General features: G+C 55.6%; 2 protein-coding genes and 3 non-coding genes across 5 annotated transcripts in view; 1 reads left to right on the forward strand and 4 right to left on the reverse strand.

Moving 5' to 3' along the window:
* ACP4 (acid phosphatase 4) overlaps window positions 1–3291 on the forward strand; it is a 6021-nt gene extending 2730 nt beyond the window's left edge. The window contains exons 5-10 of the mRNA XM_034986497.1: window positions 200–298; window positions 406–501; window positions 1258–1390; window positions 1472–1554; window positions 2018–2142; window positions 2364–3291. Coding sequence (XP_034842388.1) covers window positions 200–298; window positions 406–501; window positions 1258–1390; window positions 1472–1554; window positions 2018–2142; window positions 2364–2736 — 909 coding nt within the window. The 3' untranslated portion in view covers window positions 2737–3291. The remainder of the gene's footprint in view (window positions 1–199; window positions 299–405; window positions 502–1257; window positions 1391–1471; window positions 1555–2017; window positions 2143–2363) is intronic.
* A 1074-nt stretch (window positions 3292–4365) lies between these two features.
* On the reverse strand, window positions 4366–10005 carry CUNH19orf48 (chromosome unknown C19orf48 homolog). The gene is made up of 4 exons (XM_034987100.1): window positions 9964–10005; window positions 8121–8164; window positions 6470–6513; window positions 4366–6092 (listed from the first exon to the last, which is right to left on the reverse strand). Exon 4 carries the CDS (start codon window positions 6032–6034, stop codon window positions 5165–5167), a length of 870 nt encoding a protein of 289 aa, XP_034842991.1. The 5' UTR covers window positions 6035–6092; window positions 6470–6513; window positions 8121–8164; window positions 9964–10005; the 3' UTR covers window positions 4366–5164.
* Window positions 6159–6249, reverse strand: LOC117998405. Its single transcript, XR_004675994.1, has one exon. It is a non-coding gene; the product is annotated as a small nucleolar RNA SNORD88 (small nucleolar RNA).
* LOC117998406 lies at window positions 6604–6696 on the reverse strand. Its single transcript, XR_004675995.1, has one exon. It is a non-coding gene; the product is annotated as a small nucleolar RNA SNORD88 (small nucleolar RNA).
* LOC117998407 lies at window positions 8249–8339 on the reverse strand. Its single transcript, XR_004675996.1, has one exon. It is a non-coding gene; the product is annotated as a small nucleolar RNA SNORD88 (small nucleolar RNA).
* Window positions 10006–16305: the final 6300 nt, after the last annotated feature.

Below are 16305 nucleotides of genomic sequence, written 5' to 3' on the forward strand. Positions count from 1 at the left end.
GCTGGGAGACGAGAGCCGGTCCCTGCGTCAGAGCTGTCCGGCTTGGGTGAGCCGCCATCTCCGTGCTGTGCAGCCAGATTTGGGAGGGACCACATACTTTGAAGAGAGAGATCTGGACGAGGGCTCCACAGCCCCAGCTCCCCGCACTGTGACCCTGGGGTCCCAGTCGCGCGGTCCTCTCTGAGCCTGTTTCTCCCAGCTGCTGAGGTTCCCCACGCGCAGCTGTCCCCGATACCATGAGCTGCTGCGGGAGGCCACCGAGGCTGCCGAGTACCAGACTGCGCTGGAGGGCTGGACAGTGAGCGGGGCCGCCGGGGCGGCCCGCGGAAGGGCGTGGGGGGGGGGCGTGGGGGGCAGGGAGGGGTGAGGAGGCCCATCAGACTCACCCAGCCCCGGTGCATCCAGGACTTCCTGACTCAGCTGGAGAACTACACGGGGCTGTCGTTGGTCGGAGAGCCGCTCCGCAGGGCGTGGAAGGTTCTAGACACGCTGATGTGCCAGGTGAGCCCCCGCCCCACCCACCCAACCCAGTGATTAAGGGAACCTGGATTCAAACCCCAGCTTTGCTGCTCACTACCTGTGTTCCCTCAGGCAAGTCACTTAACCCTTGGTGCCTCAGTTTGCCCATCTGCACAGTGGGGATAGCAAAACCCATACCAACACCCTTTGGGGTTTCTGTGAAGATCAAAATGGGTTAATCCACGCGATGTGCTTAGAACAGTGCCTGGCACACAGTGAAGTCTGCAGGAAGGCTTGAGGCTACGTGTTTGTCATTCCTCCTGTGGGAAAAGGTCCCAAACCCAAAAATTGAGGAGCCGGAGCTGACCTGAACCGGCGTGATGCTCTTCAGATAGATAGTCTTTGCTTACCCCATTCCATGAGAATTATCCTAGTTGCACGGTGGGAATAGCAGTGTGTGGGATTAAGAGGGTTGCCCAGCCCCCACTGGATGTGTTCTGAGGGAGATGGTATTGCCACCACGGGAACCTTCTAGATTCCAAAACGTCTGAAGTTTGAAACACCTCTGGCTCTGTGCGTGAGGGCTCCTGGGTTGTGGGGTGATGGTCATTATTATTAATTAATGATTGCTATTGGCCATGACTTCCGGACAAGACCCAGCCCATGAGGGGTTCGGAAGAGGGGTGGGAGAGAGGACTGCAGCTCAGGGGGACAGCACAGGCACTGGGAAGGCCTGAGGGGACGTGGCGAGCTCAGGATATCCCAGTCACTTTGTCTTCTCTCCCTGTCTCTCTCCAGCAAGCCCATGGTCTTCCCCTCCCATCCTGGGCCTCCCCGAATGTCCTACGGACACTAGCCCAGATCTCAGCTTTGGATATTGGGGCCCACGTGGGTCCACCCCGGGCAGCCGAGAAGGCCCAGCTGACAGGGGGTGAGGTGTGGGGCTGGGAGGCGGGGTGGCCAAAGCACCTTCCTCTGGGGGATTCTCAGCACTCTGTTCTTGCCCTGTCAGGGATCCTGCTGGATGCCATCCTTGCCAACTTCTCTCGGGTCCAGCGCCTGGGGCTGCCCCTCAAGATGGTTATGTACTCAGCTGTGAGTCTTTGGGAAGGGAGGCAGTGCCACGTGGGCACAGGGATGAGGGGGATGGCAGATGGCGATGCGGGTGAGGAAGAGCTGGTGGGTGGTCTCAATGGAACTTCAGCCCACTGCCCTGGGTAATTCATATCTCCAAACCATACTCTCAGACCATATCACTAGAGGTACGCAGTCTGGAAGGAGGGAGGGGATGGTGTTACAAGAGAATTTAACTCTTCTGGAAGGACAAGCTGTTTAACTGAGCTGCCCGATCATATTTTTGCATCTATTTGACCAATGTTCATTAAAGGATCCCCTGTAACTGGTGGAACTGCCTCCAGGATGAGCCGATTTGGGGGGGCAGTTAGTTCTAAGAGATCTGGGAGACATCTGGGAGGAAGCCAGATGTACAAATCTAGAGTTCAGGAGAGAGGAGCCATCGAGAGAGGAGCCGTGTCTCAGCCCTGGGACCCACCTGCAGCACGACAGCACCCTGCTGGCCCTCCAGGGAGCCCTGGGTCTCTATGATGGGCACACCCCACCGTATGCTGCCTGCCTCGGCTTTGAATTCCGGAGGCGCCTCGGGGACCCGGACGAAGATGCAGGGTAAGGAGGGGGTGGCACCCGGGGATGGGCAGGATGGAATGGTCTCAAGAAGAGAGATGGGATTCCAGGTGGAGGGGAATTTGTGTGGGATGGCGCAAGGAGGGTGACAGGTAGGACTCAGGAGCCCAGTGTCTCCATTCGGCTACTCCTCTCCAGATTTAAGTCAGTGGCGGGGGAGCTGAGGAGGGGCCCGGGTGCCACCACCTCCTGTCTTCCTCCAGGAACGTCACCATCTCCCTTTTCTACCGCAACGACTCCACCGGCCTGCCCCTGCCCCTCAGCCTTCCTGGGTGCCCAGGCGCCTGCCCGCTAGGCCGCTTCCGCCAGCTCACCGCCCCAGCCCGGCCTCCGGCTCACGGGGTCCCCTGCCACGGCCCCCCTGAGCCTGCCACCCCTGCAGGTGACGGCCACTGGCACTGGGGTGGGAGTGAGGGGGGGCGCCGGTCCCGAGACTCTCACTCCCGTGTTCTCCCCGCAGCCACTGTGGTGCCCCTGCTGGCCGGGGCCGTGGTAGTGCTGGGGGTGCTCAGCACGGGGCTGGGCCTGCTGGCCTGGAGACCCAGCTGCCTGCGGGCCTGGGGGGGCCCCGTGTGAGCTGGGAGCCCGGGCACCCCTCCCCCACAGCTGGCACTGCGTCCCAACACGACTGCTCCCCCCGCTGCTTTGGCTTCCGTTGACTTACTGCGTGCGCCCGTTCTGGGGAACCGGGGGGGCGCTCCCTGGCCGGGAAGCCGCAGGCAGTCGTGCGCGCTCCTGCGGGTCGGCATCCGTGTGCACATGGGCATGCGTTAAGGGCGGCTTGCGTACACGTACGTGGCACGCGTGTGCATACACGCGTGCTTCCTGGGTTCTGCGCACACGGGTACACGCACCCACCTGACCCATCTCCGTGCACGCACGTGCACGCCGGTCCGTGCGGGTGCTGTGTACTCACGCACGGGGGCACATGGCACGTCAGTGCCCGTGGGGACATGCGTCCGTGGGCACAGCCACGTGGCGCGCACACCAGCTCAGGGAGCCCCTCCGCGGGTCACACGCCCCGTGGAGACCCGGCTCCGGGACCCTCGCAGGCTCTCAGTGCCGCAGCCCGGCGTCACCTTTTTCTCCATCCTCCGGCTGCGGTGGGGTGGGTCAGGCCCGCGTGCACAGGGACAGCGCTCGGCGAGGGCCGGGTCCCGAGCCTCGGCAAAGCCGGAGGCGGGCTCCGAGCGACCGGCCTCTGGGCCCCACCGCGTCTGGCAGACCCCACCACCCTTGCCTCGAGGCTCCCGGACGCCGGCAGCGCTGGGAATACGGCTCAGGGCTCCCAGCACCGCACAGGCTCCGGCCGCTTGGCGGTGGCCTGCGGCAGCACCCGCCGGCTGCCACGCGGCCACTTAAACGAAGTCAAGTGGAGAACTGAGGTCCCAGCTGCACTGGCCGCAGTTCAAGGACTCTGGTCACGCACGGCTGGCGGCTGCCGCGCTGCTCGGACGGTAGATGGGGCCCCCGTCACCAAGAGCACAGCTCGCGCAGCGCTGAAGACTAAGAAAAGCCACTGCACACCTGCTGAGAGAAACAGCAGGCTCTGTCCGTGCTGTCCCTGCACTTAACTGCTCATCCCAGGAGGGGAGGTGCCACCTCCCCACCACATACCAAGCACTGAATGGCCCAAACCTGGGGCACTGACAGTCATGCCTAGGTCTCCAGCTGCATGTACGGCACAGCACTACGATCGGGGGAGGCCACCAGACTGACAGAAGCTACTCCTAGCCACCAGATCCCCAGACTTCCACCTGCGGGGAGGGAGGTGCCAGGGCCCTCGCACAGGGGCCAGCAGCCCTGTCTGCACAGCTCAGAGAAGCTTGGGACCTCCCTCCTCCATGCCCATCCCTGGGTGGGGACCGGGCTCTCAGAACTTGCACACCCCCCTGCCCATCATCGTCCCTGGAGGTATGGAGCCATCACAGGGCCTCAAAAAGTGTCATGCACTTGGGGGTGGGGGTGGGGGGGAGAAGCATCTTCTTGCTTAGAGATTCAGACCCAAAGTTCTAGCAGGTTCCCCTACCCTGTTTTGAGTGGCCCCAACAGGAGCCCAGCCTTCTCAGCATACTAGGATAGCCCAAGGAGATGGGAGACCTCCCTGGGGCCATGGCCCATGATCCTCACCCTTACCCCAGGAGGGTTCTGGATTCACACCAGGACCACACCACGACCCGTCAGACACCACAGTCCACACACAGCAATGCTCACGTTATTTAATGAGTCCCACGTGCCTAGTGCGGCCTGCCAGGGTGGTTGTCTGTCCTCACGAAGCTGTGATTCTTGGCCCCACCACCTTTAATCCAGATGTGACAGACACTGGCCAGAGGTCACACATCCACCGAGAGAAATCAGATGGGACTGGCTCCCGATGAGCAAGCAGCAGAAGGCCACTTTAAAACGGGAAGGAATTGCAAAATAGTAATAATAAAATAAAAATAAAAAAAGTCTTAAGGGAAAAACCATTCCAAGAGAAAGGAGCGTCCCTAAAACCGAAGTGTTGCATATACTTAAATTATCAGGTAAAAACATTGCATTTAAAAATACCTCAAGAAAAAGGGTACAAACTTCAAGGTGCTTTCGTATCATGGGCTGTGGGGTCTCCCCACCTGGCCTGTAGTGCTTTGGGGGCCCATGTGGCCGAGGGGTGGGTGCCCACCCACTGTGCCAATCGGACTGAAATGTAACAGACTAAAAAGGAACAGGCTGTGCCCCAGGGAGAACAAGGCACCCAGGGCTACAGGCGGGCTCGCCTTCCTCCACCACTGGCTGGGGACACCTGTGGGGTGGCTGGGGGCAAGGACAGCCCTCTCTCCTGGGAACCTCAAATGCAGTAACAGGGCAGCCTGCCCTTGGGAGGCGGGAGAACAGGCAGACAGGCCATCTCTCAGTCCACGCCGGGGGGCGCACGCTCAGGGGACACTGGCTCTGACTCTGTCTCCCCCGGAATCCAGCCTCCCTCCGCCACCGAGTACCATCTAGCAGGCCAAGCCCAGGAGGCCTAGTCGTGCCGCACGGGCGGCTCCTCCCCACAGGCCTGGTCTGAGTAGGGGGGAGGCGGGGGCTGCTCCTCCCCCAGCACGTAGGCGGGGTGGCTGCGGCTGCGCTTGGCCTCTTTGATGTACAGCTCGAGGAGGACCTTGGTGGGCTGCTTGTCCACCCGCTCCTTGGGCACGCCATGGCTCAGCAGCCAGCCCATGAGGTCTTTGCGCGTCGGGTTGGGCCCCAACATGAGCTTGGCGCGGCCCGGCTGGCTCTGGCGCCAGAGCAGGCCCACGTCGGCGATGGTCTGGATCTCCATCACCGCCTCCAGCACCGTCATGCCCTTGACCAGCAGGCTGACGAGTGAGAGCCGCAGCTCCGAGGGTGCGGCCGTCAGCAGGCGCCGCTGGAGGCCCTGCGTGAAGGGCACGTCCTCGGGCGCGGGCCTCAGCCCCTGCTCTCCTGCAGGAGGGGAGGGCGGCTCGCGGTAGATCCAGTCCAGCATGCCCAGCTCGCGCACCAGCTGGATGCCCTCCTCCATGGTGGTCCAGGGGCGGAAGGGCAGCTCGGTGGCCTCGAAGTGCAGGAAGGACTCCCAGCGCCGGCGCCAGGCCAGCAGCAGCCAGGTGAGCAGGGCCTTGTAGCTGCCCCGCAGGGTCTTACAGCGGTAGTTGAAGATGGCATCGCTGGTCAGGTCGCCCAGCAGGGCCAGCTCTCCAGAATTCAGGGACAGGGCTGGCCCGCCCTGGTCATAGACGCGCAGGATCCAGGTGATCATGAGCTCATTGGGGTTCTGCTTGAAGCGCCGTGAGATGGCCAGGAGCTCGGTGTACGTGTAGTACCGGTCCCCCCGCCCCATCTGCGTGGGCGCCAGTGCTCTCTCGGCCATGGTCACAGCTGTCCCCTGCAGAGAACAGTAGGAAGCCAGAGGGGCGCTGGCTCAGGAGCTTCAGGGGAGGACAGAGGCCATCAGGTGGGAAAATAGCCACACCCTCCAGCACCTCCCCAGAGTGGGACCCCTCAGATCCCCGGGTGTCAAAGGTCCCGGGGGGCACTGTGTCCTCAGGGGAGGTCAGAGCCCAGTGCTGGACATCATGGGGGTCCCAAGCACAGCCCCTTCAAAAGCCCTGACAGCATCACGGCAACCTCTCTCGTAACCACCTCCCCTTGCCACAGGGATACTGTGAAGAGTAAGTGAATCTAATGCTTAGCACTAGACCAGCTCCAAGTAAATGCTCAGGATTTGCTTTTATATTATTACCATAAAATGACAAATTTATTACCATTATGGTATTAATAATAAGAGACCCTCTTCTGTTCTTACCAAGCACACGGATGGTGGGGCTGTTCGACTCCTGGAGGAACCACCTGCAGACGAGAAGGGGTCAGAGAGGTTAAGAGCAGGTCCGCGGGGCCCAGGGCCACCACGGCCCTCCATCCCTCCCTCCCCAGAGTGGGGGGCCCCTCAGACCCCCCGGGTGTCAAAGGTCCTGGGGGGGCACTGTGTCCTCAAGGGAGGTCAGAGCCCAGTGCTGGGCATCATGGGGGCCCCCGGTGCCCTTGTCCACCTCCTCACTCAGGTCCCAGAGCCACCTGCCTCCAGTCCTAAGGGGGCTGACAGACAAGAGCTCATCCAGGTAGGACAAATGACCAATACCTGGCCATTGGGATGCCAAGGAGCAAGCCCCCATCAGGTGCCTTTTGATGCCATACCCCCCCGACCTCATCTCCCCTTGCCCACCCCTCACTGTGGCTCATCCATGGGTGTCACTTGTATGATCCACAGCAACTGACTTCAGCCCCCCTCCCCCAACCCCGGGGCTGTTTCTCCTCCTGGAAAATGGAAGAGATTTGCCTGACAGACCCGTGAGGGGAAGGGAGCCTCCCTCCTCTGCTCAGATCCAAGGAGCACCCTCCTGAAAACACCCCCATGTCTGCTCTGCCCACACCTCGCATCTTCCAAAGCCTCCAGTTCTGCTCTCGTCTCCCCTCACCTGTCCTTGCCGAACAAATGGACACTTCCTATTCCATTTTCCCAGAAACTCCCTCTCAGCAGCACGAACGGTCAGAGCTCTGCAGGGGGACACCTCAGGCGAAGTGCGCCCGTCCTACGACACTCATGATCTGAAATCTGAGCTCACTCATCACGGAAAGTAGCTTCTCCTCCCTGAAGTGTCGTCAGCAAGAGCTGAAACCTCCAAGGACGCCAGAGAATACACTTGCAGTTCTGTTCCCAACAGAAAAAAGCCTCCTAGAGCAGAGAACACTTGTTTCTTTTCAGGTAACAGGTCTCTACGCCCATTTTGATTTAGCTCTTTGAAACACTTGTGCAACATTCCCCAGATAAACGGTCCCTTTAAACAATGGTTACTGTGTAAATCAAGGGTAACTTTAATAACTGCATCAGTTTATATATACAGGATTCTTGGGAAGCTAAGCTCTGCTTAAAAGTATCAGGTATTCAATCTATAAAACCCTCAGTGTTAACAGTGATAAATGTTGCCAGCTTGTTTCTTTTGTTCTGCTGACTTTGGAAATTAGACTTCTGATTAGTCCTTTTCCTTGAAACCCAAATACACGTTTTTCTTCCACAATCTATGTATTCTCCATCTAATTCAACCCTTACGTTTGAAGATGGGAAACATCACTGCTGCCCCCACCCGGTCCCCAACTGTGCAGAGGATTCAGGCCCATATGCTCCTAATGTGTTGTGCCTACTCTACAGATTTAGAAACTGAGGCTCAGGAGACCAATCACTTGTCTAGTTCTCCAAGCCCATGAACAGCAGAGCTGGGATTTGGACCCAGGCCCATTCTGGCTACATTCCCACTGCTATAAATGAAAAGGGAATTGCATGTACATCCCCCCACAGACGTTGGCACACCAGAGATATCCGATGTCAAGTCACCCCAAATGAAGGTATTTTAGACGGGGGGGAAGCGTGTGGGTCAGGGAGTGGAAGCAAGGGTTCTCACCAATATGGGGTCATAGTAAGTGGTCCCTCAGCTTGAAGATACACCTGTAACACAGGAAGGACGTGGTGAGGGTGGAGAAAGAAAACAGTCTGGTGGGGGGGGGGGCGGATCCAGACACATCAAAACCAGGGCCTCTCAGATCCCCAGGTGTCAAAGGTCCTGGGGGGCACTGCATCCTCAGGGGTGATCGGAGCCCAGTGCTGGACATCATGGGAGCCCTGGTCCCCACTGCAACCAGATCCCAAGGCCACTCACCTTCAGGAACAGAGGCCAAATTAACTGCACTTAAGAGACTGGGAAACACAAAACCCACCAGGAAGGTATGAAAGCCCCCCAGTGATGTCTCTCATGAGACATCTATCCCTTGGAAGAACCTACTGGCAGATAAAAGGAGGGAGCTAGTCTAGAAAAAAAAACCCTAAGATATAAGCAGCATATGCAATGACCAGAGAGCCTTTACTGCACCATTTTGGAGTAAATCAGCTGAGCAAGACATTTTGGAGAGGACTCCGGAACCACAAATACAATGAAGTGTTAGCTATTTTCGATGAAATTAAAAACATGCCTTCAAAACAGGAAGCACAAAGAAAGCAACCATGGCAAAATGTTACAACTTAAACTTCTGTCGAGTTCCCAGCACACCTGAGGGTTTTAATGATAAAAAGTGAAAGGAACACATCGGACATAGCGACAGAGGGCGCGCCAGGGATGAATGGAGGAGAAAAATCCCCCCTCTCGTGACACGGCCACAGTTAGGATCAAAGATTTCCCAGGGGGCTGCCGGAAGGGAGAAGAAACTCAGCGAGAGGGGATTCTTGCTGGGTCGTGGTGGGCAGAAAGAAAATCAGCCAGCTGCCCCGGGGCTGGGTCTCCTCGGCAATCAGGAAACGGATGGATGTCCAAGACCCCAAGGACCAATTAGCCCAGAAGTAACGTTTCACAAAACTGATGCATGGAGGGCGCCTGGGTGGCTCAGATGGTTAAGCATCTGCCTTCGGCTCAGGTCATGATCCCAGGGTCCTGGGATCGAGCCCCGCATCGGGCTCCCGGCTCAGCGGGGAGCCTGCTTCTCCCTCTGACCCTCTCCCCTCTCATGCTGTTTCTCTCTCGCTCGCTCTCTAAAAAATAAATAAAATCTTAAAAAAAAAAATCTGATGCATGGAATGAACACAAAACTCTGACATCTGCAGGGACCGTATCAGAAGGATTCCTGAGGGTAAACAAAGGCCCCATCTGCTTTCATCTAAAAGAACACCCACGTGGTTCTCAGAAACAACCCAGGAATTCATTTCGAGACTCCGCTCCCCCTCATTCCTTAGAAAGCCCCGAGATCCTGCCTCTATCCGCCCCCCCCATAACCTTTGTTCTAGGTTGTGCAAAATGCCAGCCACGTGCAATCGAAAAAACAACAGCGACTGCCTAAGGAAGACACGTGTAGCCAGCACGGGAGTGGGAAACCTCAGAAAGAAAAACTCAGTGTCACACGCGCTCTCCACAAAGACAGCACCCCCCCCAGCCCCCCAAGAAAAATGGACAAGATGGCGGAGGCCTGCGACGTGGGAAGCAGAGACGGCGCAGCCGGCCTGCGGTGCAAAGGCGCGCTAGCTCCGGAAGCCCTCCTTCGCTCCGGCGGCGGGAGTCCTCCCCAGCCCGAGCCCCCTTTCCAAAGGGCGCCCGCCCCGCGTCGGAGAGCACGCCGGGGTCTCACAAGGGCCCTGACCCCGTCCACGCGACGACCTGGCCGCCCCGCCGCAGCCCCGGGGCACCTCATGACAAGAGCGACCCGGATCCCAACGCCCAGCCGCGCGAACGCAACGGGGCCAAAAAGCCGAGAAGAGCTCACCCGGCCCTCACGCTCTCCACGGCGTGCGCGGGTGGCCCCGCGTCCCGCTTTATAGTGCGCGCCGCTCGCAGGACCCCGCCGCACGCGCCGGCCCGGGCTCCGCCCCGAGGCCCCCAGCACGCGCGCCGGTGTCGGGAACCCAACTTTGGCGCTTGGGGAAGCGAACAATGCCTGTTCTCGCTAAAATCTTCCCGAACGGACCACACGATGTTGTCGCTGGGGTCGGATAAAAGGAGCAGTGGGATATCGGGCCCCGTTGTCCTGTCATGGGCGTCAGGCTATTCTGAGGACAGCACCAAAGGCGGGCTGAAAAGGGGCAGGACCCCGAATGAGGACGGAGCCAGACCGGAGGCAAGTGGAATTGCCAGCGCGGCAGCGGCGAGAGGGTGGGGCTAGGGGCGGGGCCGAGCCAGACGGAGTCCAGGGGCAGGGTGGGGGCGGGGCCAGCGCGGAGATTGACAGGGGGCGTTCTGGAGCGGTGCTCGCGTGGCGCAGAATGAGAGGCCGGTCCCGAGCAGCGAGAGGAGGGGTCGGTGCCTGGACGGCGGGGCTGGAAGGCTGGCCTTCTGGATCTAAGGGAGGAGGGGGCTGGGGGCCAGGACTCCTGGGCTGAGCGAGGGCTGGCTCTCCTGCCCTCACCCCCCCTCCCAGTTTAGATGGTCTAAGACCTGGGGGCTTGGATTCTTGGTAGGGTCGGAGCTCTAAGGAGTGTCTTTCAACTGACATGATTGTAAACTTTTTTTTTTTTTCCGAAGATAAAAAATGAAACTTCTCCACTTCAGACCCACTCACCAGAGTCGCCACTGTCGATGTGGTGTAGACTTTTTACTTTATGGCTATACACACGCATACACGTATGCTCCGCCCCCCCCCCCACTTTGTCCCATAAATAGTCTTCCCCTCCATCAGTACGTACAGAGTGACTTCATTCCTTAAACAGTGGCAAAGTATTCCCTTGTGTGAGTGGAACACACATTGTTTAGCTGGTCTCCCTTGTCATTTGGATTGTTTTCTTACTTCTAGTGAGGAGATGCCTCCCATGAAGCTTATGGTCTGAAGTAAGAGACCTATACCCTTCTGTTAAAAAGAAAATGAGACATTTCCTTCACTGGCTTTTGCCTCACTCAGAGTAAAGCAAAGCCCTCACCGTGACCTGGTCACGGTGACCTGGCCCCTGTTCCCACTCTGCCCCTGCCCCCCTCTCCCTTGCTCAGGCTGCATTAGCACTTTGGCTTCCCTAGTCTTCTTGGAACCTGCCAAGGAAGGACATTTGTACCTCAGGACCTTTGCACTTGCTGTTCCCTCTGCCAGGAATCCTGTCCCCCAATCTCTCCCCATGGCTCCCCTCTCTTCAGTCATGTGTCTGCTCAGATGTCACCTTGGCAGGGAGCCCCCACTCCTTCCCAGACCCGTCTCTCTTCCCCTCCTTTATTTTTCCTCATAGCATTTATCCCTAACATATCTCTTTGTTTGTGGGCATATATTTTTGCCCCGCTGCCAAAATGTCAAGCCATAAAAACAAGGATTTGTGTCTAGTTTGATCACTGCTATCCATCTAGTGTCTGCCACATAGTTGCAGCTCAATTTTCATTAAAGATGAAGAAGAAATTTGAGAACCTTTTGTGGGGGAGAAGGGGCAGGATTATTTTAGCAACCCTTAAAGAGCACAAACTATGGACTAGGTGTTACGTTAAACTCCATCTAGGTTGAAGTACTATCATTGCCCCCATTTTACAGATGAGGAAACAGACCCGATAGTTCAACACCTGGACACAGGTCACAGAGCCAATAAAGTGGCAGAGCCGAGACTCAACCCTTCCAGCCTAACCACTGTGCGAGAGGGAGGTAGAGGGGACCCCCAGGTCAAGACCCTGCAGGGGGACCCAGGCAAGGAGATAAAATTTGTACTTGAGTTTCAACCCTGCCCTGCTCAGCAAATGACTCTGATAGCAAAAATATGCTACATCGAACAGCCTTAAAGATAGGTGGAGAAATAAACAGATAATTTTTGAAAAGAACAGTCCTGTGTCGGGGGACGGTTAGGGGAGAAGAGGAAGTGGTGATAAGGGTTGCTGGTAAAGGCAGGAGGCGAAGTGTAGGTGCAGGGAGAATTTGCCTCAGAAGGGGCACATTATTGGGGGTCATGAAAGTAAAAGATAAAGGCTTGAGGGCCTGGAGAGACTCAGCTACTCAACAAATATTGATTGGCACCATCTGTATGTATGCCAGGAACCGCTGGCTCAGTCCCTTTGTTGACCTTGTGCCTTTCATCTCTTTCTCCTGAGTTCCTTCCCTTACCTATCCCTCTACCCCAGAGGGCCCAAGGGATGGGCGCATGGAGAGATGGCATTTCCACAGAACCCTTAACAACGTACTGAGCTAAGAGAATATTCTGGGCAAAAAATACAGATTATTTAAATATACTAATTATTAATCTGAGTGGGGGGATTCAGAGGGGACTGAAAAGGGCAAGACTCTCAACTAGAGAGCAGGGTTGTCAGGTACTTGGCAGGGAACCATGGGAACAGGCCTGGAGAGTTGGAGTCATTCCCATGTCCTAAGTCCAGATGGCTTGGAGTGCCAGGATGGACCAGAAATTCATGTAGTTCAGATAGGAAAAGAAACCTGGAGAAGGAAGAGAGCAGAGGGAGTGAGAAGCAGAGTTCACAGCTCACCCCTGATCCCAATTCCCTCCCCAAGCCCAATCACACCCCTACGCTGTCCCCAATCCATTTCCAAACCCAAACCCAACCCCATCCCCACATCCAGCCCTATGCCCACCCATCCCCACCCTCATCTCCCCAGTCTTGTTTCCCACCGCTATCCCATCTTATCTAGGCCTGTCCACAACCCATCCCCATCCCAAACTCTATCCCACTCAGTCCCTGTCTGTCTTCCTGAAAACCCATGCCCAAACCAAACCCCACCCAAGCCCAGACCAGTCATCAGGAAGAGAAAGACACCGATCCATGCCAGGTAGAAGCTGTTCCCCAGCCTGTAGGTCATGCCTTCCTGCAGGTACCCACTGGCCTGCATCAGGTAGAACAGGATACCCAAGATGATGCTGGTCCCTGCATGAGTACAGGTGTTAGGAAGCTGAGCATCAGGTGTGTGCAGACCCCTGCCCATAGTTGTGTGGCTGCCTACCCCTTGCTCAGTATTCTCCCTCTTTCTGTCGCCTCCCTGTACCTCTGTGCACAGGTGGGAAAGGAAGTTCCTTCCCAATGTCATGGTAGAGCACATTGGAAGCACAAGTCTTAGTCTTTAACCAGGCCATGGTGGTGTCCAAAACCATAGGCTTTGGGGCCAACAGACCAGAGCTCTTGTCCTGCCTCTCCCTCCCACCTTAGGGCAACCACTCCATCTCTCTGAGCCTCATTTCCCTCCTCTGTAAAGTGCATGTAATCATAGAACTCATCTCCTTGGGCTATCATGAGGAGTTGTTGAGATTGGCACATTTCCTGACACACAGTGAGCCCAGAATTGAGCTTGATTGTGATCATTGTATTGGGTCTTTAATTTTGGGCTTCTCTGACGAAGGGAACAAGAAACCCACTCATTCTGGATATTTCAACTTTTAAAATTTTGGGTACTGGGACGCCTGGGTGGCTCAGTCGGTTAGGCGTCTGCCTTCGGCTCAGGTCATGATCCCAGGGTCCTGGGATTGAGTCCCGCATCGGGCTCCCTGCTCTGCGGGGAGCCTGCTTCTCCCTCTGCCTCTGCCTCTCTCTCTCTATCTCTCATGAATAAATAAATAAAATCTTTAAAAAAAAATTTTGGGTACTGAAGTCCTGGGTAATTTTTAAATTTATGTATTGAAAGATAATATAGGAGGTGTTTTCCATTTAATTAAAAGGAATGGGCAGAAATGTTTTTTTTTTTTTTTTTTTTGTAGAAAAATGTCTTATATTAGATGACATAAAACTGAGGTGTTTTCTACCCTTTGTACCTTATATTTCAACAATTGGGAAGAGCTACCAGACAAATTGGATAAATACTTTTTGCACACAAGGAAACAGGAAGTTGAGTGTTTCCTATTCTTGGCTTTGCTATCACTCTCCAAGAATGTTTTCCTGATACAAATAAAAGTTGTAGTCAATTACTACAAATGACAGGAACATAATATCCTTCATTTCCAAATTAAAATGCTGCCCCACCTCCTTTTCTAAAAAGTGTATGGCATGCAAATGGAAAACTAGACCCTCCTCCTCCTCCTCCTCCCCCTTCTTTCTTCTTTTTAAACTAGACTATTCTAATCAGAGTATCAACTTTGAGTTATTTGGGTCAGGTGGGAGAATTATCATGGTAAGGACTTGGGCAAAGTTAAATAGCTACCATCAAGTACCAACATTTTCTAATTCAATCCTCACTACACCTTCATGTGGTAGGAAATTTTATCTCCATCCTACAGATGAGAAAACTGGCTCAGAAAGACTAAGTAGCTTGAACACAATCAGAGAAGGTGGTGGTGGTGAGACAGGATTTGGGATGGGGTTGGAACTGGAAATGGGTAATTGGGTAGAGGTTAAAGTTTAAGTGATAAGGATGGAGGATGGGGTTGGGGGTGGGTTGTGGTTGAGTTTGAAATGAGGTTCACAGGTGATAGGGTTGGGTTGAGTTTGGAACGAGTGTTGAGGAGGGTTAGGTATGGGGTTGAATTGGGTGTTGAGATTTGGAAAGGGGTTGGAGATGGTGATGGGGATGGTTTGGAGATTGAAAAGTAGATAGAATTGGAATGCAGTTTGGGATGGGGATGGGCATCCCCAAGGGGGAAATGGGTGAGTTTGAGATTTGTTGGTGATAGAGATGGGAGGCGAAGTGGAAGCTGGTATTGGGGCTAGAGATGGGGTTGTGTTGGAAGTTCATATTTTTTATGGGGATGGATTGGAGATTTGGAGGGACACAGGATTGGGATTGGTGATGAAACTGAGGATGGGGATGGGATTGGAATGTGGTGGGGGAGGGGATTGGATATTATGATGGGCGCTAGGCAAGGTACTTCTCGCCTCGGTTCCAGAGGGAAAAAGCTCAGTGCCGTGCCTGCCAGGATGCTGATGATGACATTGGAGAAGTCCAGCAAGGGCAAGTTGGAGCTGGTGAAGAAGACGATGTTTATGAGTAAAATGCAGAGGCAGAAGCTGGCGATGCTGGCGAGGAGGAAAAAGGCCCAGGCAAAGTCCAACAAATCTGGGGAAGGAAGAAAACCAGGAACACTAAAAGAGGCACTTGGGCCCTGAGCATGGGGGAGAGGGTCCCCAGTGAGGTTGGGAGTATTCATGAACCCTCTCCCTTGCAGATTCTTCATCCTCATTTTAAGAAAATTGAAATTGGGCTCTAGAGAAGGGATATTAAGGCAGATGCCTTTAGCATGGAGGGAACACCTCTGGGTCAATGAGAACAGGTTATTGGGCAGGGAGAGGTGGGATGAGCATTGAGGAACCAGGTCTGTGTTATGAGGGCATGTTCCCCGGGGTGAAAAAGCCTCAGGATAATGTGTAAGATCCTAGGGTTATGAGGACTGTGAGGTTGGGAGTCATGGAGGTGAGGATGAGCATAGGGCAATGAGGATGGTTCTGAGGCAGTGAGGATCATCTGGGGGAAGGGATGACTATCTGGGGGGTAGTGAGAACTATCAAGAGAAGGGAAGGCCCTCCCAGGGAAGGCAGAGAAGGGTCCCTGGGACAAAGAGGAGGGATGAGAGCAGGCCTTACAAGCGTTCTGGTCGTACTCATGTAGGCAGGAGATGTCAGGGCACTGCACAAAGAGGATGGTGTTGATGGGGATGGTCAAGGAGCCATCAGGGTGCCCAGGAGGTCTGAGTGGCACCTGGAAGTGGATCCAGGGCTGGCCCAGAGAGATGAGACCGATGATCATCATGCCAACCAGGCTCAGTGCTAGGCTCAGCTGGCGGCTGATCTTCTTGGCTCCATGCAGCAGCCGCCAGCCTATGGGCAGCTGTGAATGGCTGTGTCTACCCTTGTTCTGAAACCTGTAGCAGATTGCCCACCACCAGTGTCAGCACTGAGTCCAGCCACCCAGCTCAGCCACCCCAGGTCCATCTGCCAGACCCTGTCCCATCCAGTCTAGCCTTCAGACTTTCTTGTCTCTATGTCCATCCTCCATGCCCTGTATCCCCCAGGTCCTGCCTCTAGAACCTGCTCACCCACATTCGGCCTCTAGGCTCCCTTGCCTCCAGATCTAGCTGCCAGACCCTGCCACCCCTACATTCCATTCCTAGGTTGAATCAATCACAGATCCAGCCTTTATGCCAAGCACCACCCAGAGCCAACCTTCAGATTCAGCTTCCTGCCATACCCGGGTCCAACCTCCAGCCTCCAGTAT

Source organism: Mirounga leonina, unplaced genomic scaffold (assembly GCF_011800145.1).
Source record: "Mirounga leonina isolate KUSES-001 unplaced genomic scaffold, KU_Mleo_1.0 Mir_376, whole genome shotgun sequence".
Lineage (NCBI taxonomy): Eukaryota > Metazoa > Chordata > Mammalia > Carnivora > Phocidae > Mirounga > Mirounga leonina.

What these genes read in the sequence shown, in the direction of transcription:
- CUNH19orf48 (XM_034987100.1), bottom strand. Translation starts at nt 6,034, where the DNA reads ATGGCCGAGAGAGCACTGGCGCCCACGCAGATGGGGCGGGGGGACCGG.